Source organism: Musa acuminata, chromosome BXJ3-5, assembly GCF_036884655.1.
Source record: "Musa acuminata AAA Group cultivar baxijiao chromosome BXJ3-5, Cavendish_Baxijiao_AAA, whole genome shotgun sequence".
NCBI lineage: Eukaryota > Viridiplantae > Streptophyta > Magnoliopsida > Zingiberales > Musaceae > Musa > Musa acuminata.
Genome location: NC_088353.1, coordinates 3,442,211 through 3,453,162, shown reverse-complemented (window position 1 = coordinate 3,453,162; position 10,952 = coordinate 3,442,211). Strand labels below are relative to the sequence as shown.

Sequence of the window (10,952 nt, the reverse complement as noted above, 5' to 3'; positions counted from 1 at the left end):
GGAGAGCGAGAGTGAGAGAGGGGGCAATATTTGTTTTATTTGTTTTATTTTTTTATTATTTATTTATTATTAATTTATTTGATTAATTAATGATAATTAAGAGAGAGAAAGAGAGAGAGAGAGAGGAGATAAATGTGTCAGCTTCTCCATTATGAAGTTGGTACATTCGACCAGTTTTGGGGCTCCATCAAAACCCTTCGGAGAGGACACGATCTGATCATAGAATTCTGTGGCACAGTTTATATTAAAGGAAAAAAGCAGTCATTTGGAATTTAATTGCTGAAAGCTGAGTTCATAATGTCCTTAGGGTACTATTTAGGTTGATAATGAAGCCCGACCAAGTTGGAACCCCTACAAGAGTAGAGTGAAGCAAAAAAGGCTCTCGGTATTCCTTGTGCAGATTTCTTTTATGGACTTCACTTCCTTTCAGGTAGAAAGAAATCTAAAACTCCCCAACTCTTATACTTTTAAGAAAGAACAAGATAAAAGTATTCCATGGAGCAGTGAGTTAGGATTGTACTCCCACAGAAGAAGATGATAGATTAAGCGGTAACAGCTCAGTACTCCTTGCTCCACTATCTTTGAGTGTTTTGTTCTCTGTCTGTGAACCGTATTATTCCTCTTGGGACCTCCATAGACCACTGCCTTAAACTGTCGAGATCTTCTCTCTCTCTCTCTCTCTCTCTCTCGACAAAGACGAGTATGTATGTAACTATCTATCTCTCTATCTATGGGGCACAACCTAAAGCTATGTGGCTATGGAATCCAAGGTCCACAGTCATAAAAGTGTAGGGATCATGCATCATAAGGCATAATGTCTGCCTAGGACAGTGCCACTCACCGGTTCCCTCACAGACCAAGAGATATGACCTCTCCCTTTAATATGATAAGCCCCACACAATATAGGAATCTTGACTAGAACTGTAGCCTAGGAAAAAACCCTAACAACAGGAGGAAAAAGAAGTCCTTCGAGCAGTAAGGATCTCTGCAACCAAGGTGGAGTTGCCCCCTCCCTCTATCTCACTTGGCACTCCAACAGCAGCACATTATTTAGACATCTCAAGGGCTCCACTCGAGTGATTATTTTGTTGTTGCTAATCCAATCATACTTGTTCACCTATGATTGAGAGAGCCTGCCACAGGAATAATATTGCTAGGGTTTCCTCATGAGTTTTCTTTTCCTTCCTACTTATGCCATGGATGTGGTGGTCTGGGGAAAACCCTAACACCACCATGATCAACTTGTGGGTGGGCAAAGCCTGGGGGGGGGTCCACCACTTGTTGCTGCAAGCACAAAGGTGTCCCCATTATTCTGAGCATCAAGCCCTATAATTTTGTCTCCTCAAGCTTCAGGAAGTGTTCCCCCCCCCCCCCCCCCCTTCCTTCATCATGGCCCTTCACGGCAAGGTCAATGGCCTCAGAAAGTGCTGCTCTCCTTGTGTTATCACTCAGTCTCTTTTGCAGAAAGAGAGCTGGTGAAAAGAGAAGCATGGTGTTGCTTGTTGTGGATGACACCACAGCAAAGAAAATAGATAACCCCATGTGAGTTCACTGCAGAGTGTTGCATGCTCCATGAGCTGGTAGTACTGCCTCATTAATGAACTATAGTTTGTTTACCTGCAGAGACTTGTATCTAAAGGCTTAGAACATCTCGACTCTGCCATTATTTTCTCTACATGGAAAAAAAAGCCTTAAATTAAGCTACAAACATATACTTCGTAAGCCGACCATAATAAACTACAGAGTTATGACTACAGTAGAGATTTTGATTACCTGTGTTCTACAACAACATATAAGCAAAAGAGCGGATAAGATTGCAAGTTTTTCTTCTTCTGTTGCTGTCACAAGTAATTGTATTGCAATATGACATGATAGTCCATAAGCCAAGGGTTGGAAATGATTAGCTCATGTAGCTCCTGAAGTTTACTGTGTTTGGTGGAAGTAAATAGTATAAAACCTGCATCATCTGTGTTCAGCACGAATTCCACTTGCACTTGGGAGATTTTGTATGACCCACAACTATCTCATGCCGTAAGACGTGATCTCCTTTTCTTGCTAAAAGATGAGTAGATCTTCAAAGCAACGACTCGGTAGAAGTATGCATATATTTAAATAAGAGCATCACTCTATATTATTACAGTTTCTCCCAAGAAAGCTCTACATAGTGCAAGAACTCGAGTGTGCCTCAAAGAAGTTTTCTGCAATGTACTCAGGGTGAAGCATGGATTAGCATAGCTTCCTTTGCAACGCCACCAAATCTTGCACATCAAAGAAAATATCTCTTTTGCTTAAAATATGCTATCTGTGATACTGGCGTCTATTACACACGTAACGTAAAGTCTGCATGAATACATCTGATGAAGTTGGTGTCGACAATTAACCTCATGTAAAACCATGCATGGCACCTACTACCAAGTCAAACTTTGCTGTAAAGATGGGCTTTCATTAGCCATTTTCCCCAGGCTAAGCACCCAAACATGCACAAAGTGTATTATATGATGCTTGGAATGGGAATTCTAGAACTGCAAGTTCCTTATGAGATCATCTCATCGAACACTCACATGTCTCTTCCGTAAACTTAGATGAACGAAATAAGATACTATCTCTTCATCGATCACAAAGAGCATGTCTCTGATAAAAGATGGCGTGGTTTCAGGTGCAAATGAACAGCCTTTGTTTCAAGGTAAGGGGTTTTTTTTATCTGATGATGTGCACTGCCGTAGCGACCACGTCATGTCCACCACGACGAGTCCCTTTGTGGATGTCAGCTTCTCTGGATTTTGATCCAAAGAGAAGAAGATATGGTAAGACTGGACGTGAGTGTTGGAATGGAACAGTAGATGGATGGTGGTACCTTCGGGACTCTATTGCGTGCAAGTTGGGCAGCCGGCAAACAAGCTTGTGCATGGATTATGGGCAGATGGAGATGGCTTAGGGTGACGTCGGGACCATCCTAAGTAGCCAAGTCAAAGATCTCAATGATCCTGTGATTTTAAATGTCATTGCGTAATTGAAATCTACCACCTTGACGGATGACCAGTTAGTATAATTTTGACTCTTACCAATTTGTTTGTGTATGTGAGCGTTCCCAAACACCTCTGCTTGTGTGAATCACGTAGGTTTGAGGTTTCCCGAGCCGTTGGATTGACAAGTGTGATGGGCGATCCCGGTGTCATCTCCCCATCGGACGGTGGCGTGACTCCTAAAGCGTCATCTCTCCTTCGGAGATGCAAGCAGAGTCTGGCCGTGGGTTACTACACGGATGGATTTATTGGGCCGAGGCGGTCCGACCCGGACCGAGGATAAACTAAGACGGGTTTCGCAATTATTTGTTAGGATTTTATTCTTATTTTCCTTTTTATTATTATTATAAATGTTTAACAAATGAGTCTGCATTTCATCACACGAGATAATTTTTTTAATTCGTAAGAGTTAAATAAAAATATATTATAAAATTTATAAATAAAGTATTAAGAATTATTTAATATAGTGACTACCATGAAAAATATTATCAATCAATCATTATACGACATGTGTCCTATGATATTCAAATTAGAAGAAGAGACAAAACTGGCCTTCATTGGTCTGACCATCGATCCAAGATAAACAGTTATCGAGTGCCTCCGTCCTTCTCATCTAGGTGGAAAAGAGATCAAATCATGATTGTTAAATATGGTTAAAAATTATCCTCTAAAGAATATTTCATATAATATTATCATTTATTCTTTACTAGACATAAAAACTCACTTTTAACATATCATATTTTTGCCATTAGTCATTGCACTCGTCTACCTAAGGTTACTAATTTAAGCATCAAAGGGACCAGGGACCAACTTGAGAAACATCTCTCGACCTCGATCTTTGTACATGTGACATCTCAAACAACCTCCCGAGGAGCTTAGTATTTTTGCTTTCGAGGCACTTCAGACAATCCTACACACATTGATTTGAATGATGCCGAGTTGACTCAAACATAACGACATCTTTTCATAATATTTTTAGCACTAAAATGAGGGTATGATGTTGTAGAAACTCTCACCCATCGATCTTCTTAATGAACGCTCGACTGAAAAGGCTTTGCCCTCAACCCATAATACTTTTGCCCAATATAGGCATTAGTCACCTTTTTTGCACATTAGTGCATGCACCTCAATGTAGACTCTAATGCGATACTAGCACATATTCAATGATTGAGGCCTCTCACTCCCATGGACAACCTGGGGTCACTTTCTCATCGCCACCGAAATGTTTTTAACCCTGAATCAACATGTACAAATGCTAATAGGAATTTGCCCCATTTGGTCACTTTGCTTTTTTTCCCATTCGGTCAAACAAGTGATGGCACCAAGTTAGTCATAGTTCTCAGCTCCATCGCCATAGGCACCCGCCAAGAGTCCCTCACCTAACGTGGTGCCAACATCTTAGGATTACCTAAGCCCTATTGAATAGTTGGTTAAGGGGGCATTTCGATCCCTGATCGTGGAATTTAAGGCCTCATTCTTCCCCGTTTGAATCCGAGACCTGATTAGTGGACTTAATAAAGAATTTCCTACGTATCCAACTGTGGTAAATATATTATTTGGAAGAGATATATTAAAAGTTCTAGCAATCAAAAGAAGAGATGTTAGTGGACCCCCGTTGATTGTCATTCACCCAAAAAAAATCCAAGAGGAACTAATTTGTAATTTTTTGTTTCTCATCCTTAAAAATGTTCAAGGGTAGCACTGCTTCGATAAAGCACATTGCAGCATTTTATGCCTAGATGTTATTATATGGTACCTCAAACATCCTAATGTGTGCCTTCTCGATCACATTAAAAGGCTCGATTCTGGAATGGTATACTCACATAAAGTAGCTTTTCATCTACTATTTCACCTAATTGATGAGGGAGTTTGAACTTCACCTCCTCGAAAACATATGCCCTCGGGTCGTCAGTAGTAACACTTCTCGAACTCAGGGAGGGGGAGAAAGAAACACTTGTAGACTTTGTTGCTCAATTCACAAATGAGATTCGAGGCATAGTAGATGTTCATCTATCCCTTATAATATATACTTTAATAATGGGGCATAGGCCCTCTTAACTCTTTTAGTCATTGATAGAGAGACCATCAATAATTATGTAGAAAAATTTAGGGGCGACATCACATGCACAGTGAAAGAACAAAAGAAAAAAATCACATATTTTTACAAAAAGATTTCATCGTCATGTGAAGATTGATGTACAAAAATTATAAAATCGAAACACACGTGTATATGAGAGATGTGTTGTACTTAAAGAGATTATTTATCCCTGAAATTCTATAGATCTGTGAGAGAGAATGAAGGAGGTCAGCTGTCCTCCTCTCTAGCGTACTGTCCAAATCTCCACACATCCTAATTAAAGGCTGGTGGCTGAGGAGAATAGAATGTGGTAGCCAAAAAGGCCTAACATATAAACCTTTGGTTCCCTCTTATTTATAGAGGCTCCCTATCAACTTAGCCTAATGGATCCTGCCCTGTTGTGTATTGGATTTTCATTTAACTACCCAAGCCTCTTAAATTAGTGGATCTCTACCTAATAATATCTCATTGGCTCTTATTAAATCTCATTCATAGAATCCAATAATTCATGGGCTCCAACGGATATCTCATATCTGAATCTCTACTCGTCGCAATATTTATCATATGTGTGTGAACCTCTTGCACCAATATCGAGCTGGTCGTGACTTATACTTATCAGAACTCCTTTTGGCTCAGTGAATTATTATCTTCATAATAATTCACTTGACTCATCGACTATAGACGTACTAGGCCACTACGCTGCAGTCCGAGAACGATACAAGAAAATTTAATCCTTTGGACCTATCTATCCTCAGTTATCATATATATATAGTCTCTTTTCTATCTAATGCCTCAGAGATTGTATACCAGGCATGATGTTGTCATGCCCATATGATTTCTACCCGAGTCTCGCTCTAATCAGATTCTCCTAGAGAACTCTTTCTTTCTTAATCCGAATGATCCTGGTCAGGAATTTACCTAAGCAAGAATACATGAGATATTCCTCTTATAACATCGAGAGCGGATGATTCTCTATCGATACTCAATAGCCCTCTAACTATGGGATTTTTTTAAGCAGTATCAATAAGCAATAATTCGGTTTAGAGTTTATTAATTAGTCAGTGGGTTGGAATGATAATTGGAATTTGATCGACAATACAAACAAGTATAGTAATATCTATTCGAAGAAAACTTTTATGCTATTGATAAAACTGTAAAGAGTTTCATTTTCAACTCTGAAATAAAAAAAATTGGCATCATTGGTCCTCAACGATCGATTACTAATTTTTATTTAGTTCCTGAGTCTAATAAACTTTATAATTTTGTTTGGTTGATTTGCCTTTTTATATCTAGAACTGCTTTGGTTTAATTATTCATAGCACTGAGATGACATTCTATATAATCATATTCTATATCACTGATGTCAAAGTATAAGCATATCTCACTATACTTGCGATTATCTCAAGATCAAGATTGTTAAAGATGATTAAAAATTATCTCCCAAAGAATATTTCATAAAATATGTTGCTCTTTTACTATCATATATAAAAATTTATTTTTAACATAGTCAATGGATCATTTTTTTAATTATTAACTACTATATTTATTATCTCGGATTAGGTGTCAGAGGAATTAGTTCAAAAAATCTCTTTCGATATTGATTTTAGTGCAATTGACACTTCTGACAATCTTCTAGAGGTTTGGTATTTTCACTTTTTAGGCACGTTAGACAATCCTACACACACACGAATTAGAATCACGTGAAACTAACTCGAACCTAAATGATATATTCTCATAACACTAATTTTAACGTGGATTACACAATTGATATAGTAATCATACCTAGAAATTATCTAAATCTAACACTAAGATGATTAATAAATACATAAAATTTTCTTAGTTAATGCATCGAGGCATAAATTTCTTTTAATCTCAATAAATGAATGTAAAAATATAATTAATAGTTTCTTCAATGGAAGAATAAAAAATATATAATTACTAACTAACCAAAGATATATTTAAAAAAGAACGATTAATGACAATCATTCCAAGAGATCATATTATAGTGTTTTGTTGTATTTAAAAAGCATGAGAGGACATGAGATGCAAAAGAGTTTCGACAGAGTTGGGAGATATTAAAATTAAATCTTTCATTCGAATTTCTTTTTACAGTTATGATCTATAAGGACTCGCTCACTTGTTAAGATCTTCAAGATCCTAAGAAAGATGTGAATCCTACCTCATCTTTACTTATCAAGATTTGTTTTAAGAGTTTCATATGTTTATGGGTTGATTAATGTTATAATCATCTAATGAGTGATTATAAGGTTCATATTTATTTATTAAGAGGTTCAATTATATTTTGCAAGGTAAATTGTATAAGATGTAATTAATTAATTAATTAATTATAAAGTCTTAGATTTTTATTGTTAATTTATTATTAATTTTATTAAAATTTTAGTTAAATCCGATGTTTCAACTAACTCGAATTGTTAGTTATTATTGTATATGATTTGTTACTCCGACCGGAGGATGCTCGAGCGAGATGTCGATGTTTCCACGTGCGGCAACGTCCGGCCTCGCACGGAGGGTCGCCCGAGACAGGGAACGCAATTCTCTAAGACGGGTCCCGCGTAGGAAATGTAAACGTGTGAGGTCCGCCCGTCCATGTTTGGACGAAGGATCGTGTTCCCTGGCTCCGTTGAGACAGGCGTACCGAGAACTTTGACCGGAATCGGTCCACCCGTCGCTCGGTCTCTCACATCCTCCGATCTTTTCTCTATTTATGTAGAAACAGTTGGTTTGCCCTTTTCCTGCCTTCTCTGGTACGTTCTTCTGTCGAATCCATCCGTTGTTGTGGTTTCGATCCAATCCCATCTCTTCACTCGCTGGAACGGAATCCCCCGAACCTGAGAGATCGGAAAGAGGGCGAGGGAGGCGGACAGCGTCGTGGATGGCGAAACTCTACGTGCAGGCGGTGCCACCGGTGGACATGAACAAGAACACGGAGTGGTTCATGTACCCTGGGGTTTGGACCACCTACATCCTCATCCTTTTCTTCTCCTGGCTTGTCTTCCTCTCCATCTTCGGCTGCAACCCGGGCACGGCCTGGACCATCGTCAATCTCGTCCACTTTGCCGTATGCTCTCTCTCTCTCTCTCTCTCTCTCTTGTTCTCCGTCGGCCATCGTTGCATGGCAGAAAATTTTGATTTTTGAGCACTTGGGTTTGATTGTCTCTATTTGGGTTAATCATTAATCATTTAGGGAAGTCAGGGATTTTTTATGGAGCTGTTCTTGTCCTAATTATGACTAGAAACAGCTATTTTGGTCCTTCATCTTTGGTTAGATTGTGATCCCCAAACTACGCAGTTTTCCCGGGGTCAAAAAATTTAGGTTTTGTGATTTCCTTTTATTAGGTTCGGAAAAGTTGGGGGAAAAAAACGAAGGAAGGCTTACATGGTCTGGATAGGATTCAATCGAGATCCTGCGTCTTTTATGCTTACGACCTTGGGAGTATAAGGAGGGTAACAAGAAGCTCAAAAGAAGAGCTTATGAATAATAGTATCAGTTTTGATTTTTTTTTTCTTTCTATTTTGTGCGCGTAAGGCCAAAAAAGGTGATCTTTGTCGATCTAGGGTGTGGTGGATGAGTCTAGGTTTCTGATTAAGCAGCTTGTTCATGATAGATATGGAACAATTTGGTTTTTGCAAATAGAACACAGGTGAATTTGAAGGCGATTTGAAGGGTTACTTGGTGCTTTCGCACCAAAGTAACAATTTTGTAATGTTATGTTGCTACTTCGGAGCTTAAGCTCAAGGGTCCTGAGTTCTCAATGAGGTTCAACTTAGTTGGTAATCACAGAATGTTGTACTGCTCGTCTATAACTAACTAATTATGTACCAAAAATTTCAGCTGATTGGATTTGATGTATTTTTATACTGCTAAGTCATTGATTAGTGACTTTATTGCATTTTTTTTCCCTTGGAGTTTCACTCAGCAGCGCATACGATTCATTTGCAGAACTGCAGTTTTTTGTCATGAGAAATGCAAGACAAAGTATCATTTAATCTCATATTTTAGTTCATCTCAATAATTCTTTGTCCTCTGTTTCATACAAAATCTAGCCAGCATATGGTTCAATGATTTGATCATTTTTTGATATTTTGAATCTTTTATATATTTTGATGATTTGCATATTTCAGATAACCTACCACTTTTTCCATTGGAAGAAGGGAACACCATTCTCTGATGACCAGGGAATCTACAATAGCTTGACTTGGTGGGAGCAGATAGACAATGGCAAACAGCTTACACGTAATCGGAAGTTCTTGACTGTTGTCCCTGTTGTTCTGTAAGTATTCTTATATCAATCTTGCTCTCATTTGATAGCACGTATGTGAAATGAGTGTTCACGAGTAATTTATGGCACTCATAATGACCTACAGAAAGCTAGAGTAATCGAAGCTGATTGCATTATTCTTAAATGAGTTAACAAATCACGCAACAAAATCTGATCTTTCTTGGCCTCTTAAAGTTCATGTATCTTTGAAAGGCTTCAGATTGTTTGATTTGTAGTAGTTAAGAACTAGTTGTATGAAAGAGAAGTAGGTAACTTCTTGGTAGATTCATATCAAAGTTTCAAATACCGGTTGGACCGATACATACATACTGGTTATCACTGGTAGATTGTATCAGGTGGTACAGGTCATTACGCCAGTACTATATTGGTCCAACCGATCGTTGAATAAAATTTCAGAGCAAGATTTAAAACTTGATCCTTATAAAACTTTAGAGAAAGGAGAAATGGAAAGAAAATGTATTGCTGTTAATGATATATATCAACCAAAGCTGCTTCCTACAATATATACTTGTAATTAATTATTGTTGTGTGCGATCAATTTGGATTTCAGATCTTTTGGTGTTTTATCATGGATATAAGATGTTATCTATTAGGTAAACATAATTTGGTGTCATAACTCTCACCTTATTGATCATAAAATACAAGGACAATTCTCTGATCCATTTGGCAAGCAATGATTGCCCATGCTTGTTTCCCATCCCCTGGAAGTTGCAACAACTGCTTGCATGAGTTTCTCGTTTCATATCAAAGTATGAACGGAGCTTTAGACTGAAAGAACTGTGTGGATTTTGATTGCATTTGTTGATTAAAGTTTATAAATCTTAGAATGATTCACCAACCTATATGGTATCTGCCGTCTTGCTCGCAATTATTGTTAGGTGCCTTGAACTGCTACTTGAAAGATCGAGTGATTTGTCGATTTCTTCTTCCAGGTACTTGATAGCCTCACACACAACTGATTACCGGCATCCGATGCTTTTCCTGAATACAGTTGCAGTGATTGTGCTGGTCATTGCCAAATTGCCTAACATGCACAAAGTACGGATATTTGGCATCAATGCAGGCCACTGAGTGGCAGTTCATGATAACTTCCTGAGAAAAGATGTTCTTTGTAGATTGCAGGTTCCTTTTCTGGTACTAAATGGGGCCTAGTGCTAATGAATGGCCTACAACAAGCCAGTAAGGTGTTTACATAATCCTTGTACAGAGTACATAAGTTGAAAGGGAGTTTCGGTGTTTATGTTAATTGCCAAGTTTGTAACTAAGAACAGAGAACAGAATGAAGATGTCGATTGCAGATCGTCTTTCATTTTTTCTTGGGTGCTTGAGCCCTTCTTCATCATCTAACTCTCCATACAGATGCATCATTAAGCTCGAGGATCAATGGATCTGCATTGGTTGTAATTAGTAGGACATCAGATGTTAGGTTGAGCAGTGGTCAAAAACATGCTGACAAACGTTTAATATAATTGATCAAACATAATACTTAAAACTTAGAGAAAGCTTGCACCAAATTCATCTTTGGGATAAAGATAAAAGTAAAAGCATGCA

The 10,952-nt window shown here is 38.1% G+C and overlaps 1 protein-coding gene across 1 annotated transcript; it reads left to right on the top strand.

The window, feature by feature from the left end:
• Positions 1-7,831: 7,831 nt before the first annotated feature.
• On the top strand, positions 7,832-10,710 carry LOC103984632 (uncharacterized). The gene is made up of 3 exons (XM_009402170.3): positions 7,832-8,179; positions 9,244-9,392; positions 10,334-10,710. Exons 1-3 carry the CDS (start codon positions 7,994-7,996, stop codon positions 10,470-10,472), a joined length of 474 nt encoding a protein of 157 aa, XP_009400445.1. The 5' UTR covers positions 7,832-7,993; the 3' UTR covers positions 10,473-10,710.
• Positions 10,711-10,952: the final 242 nt, after the last annotated feature.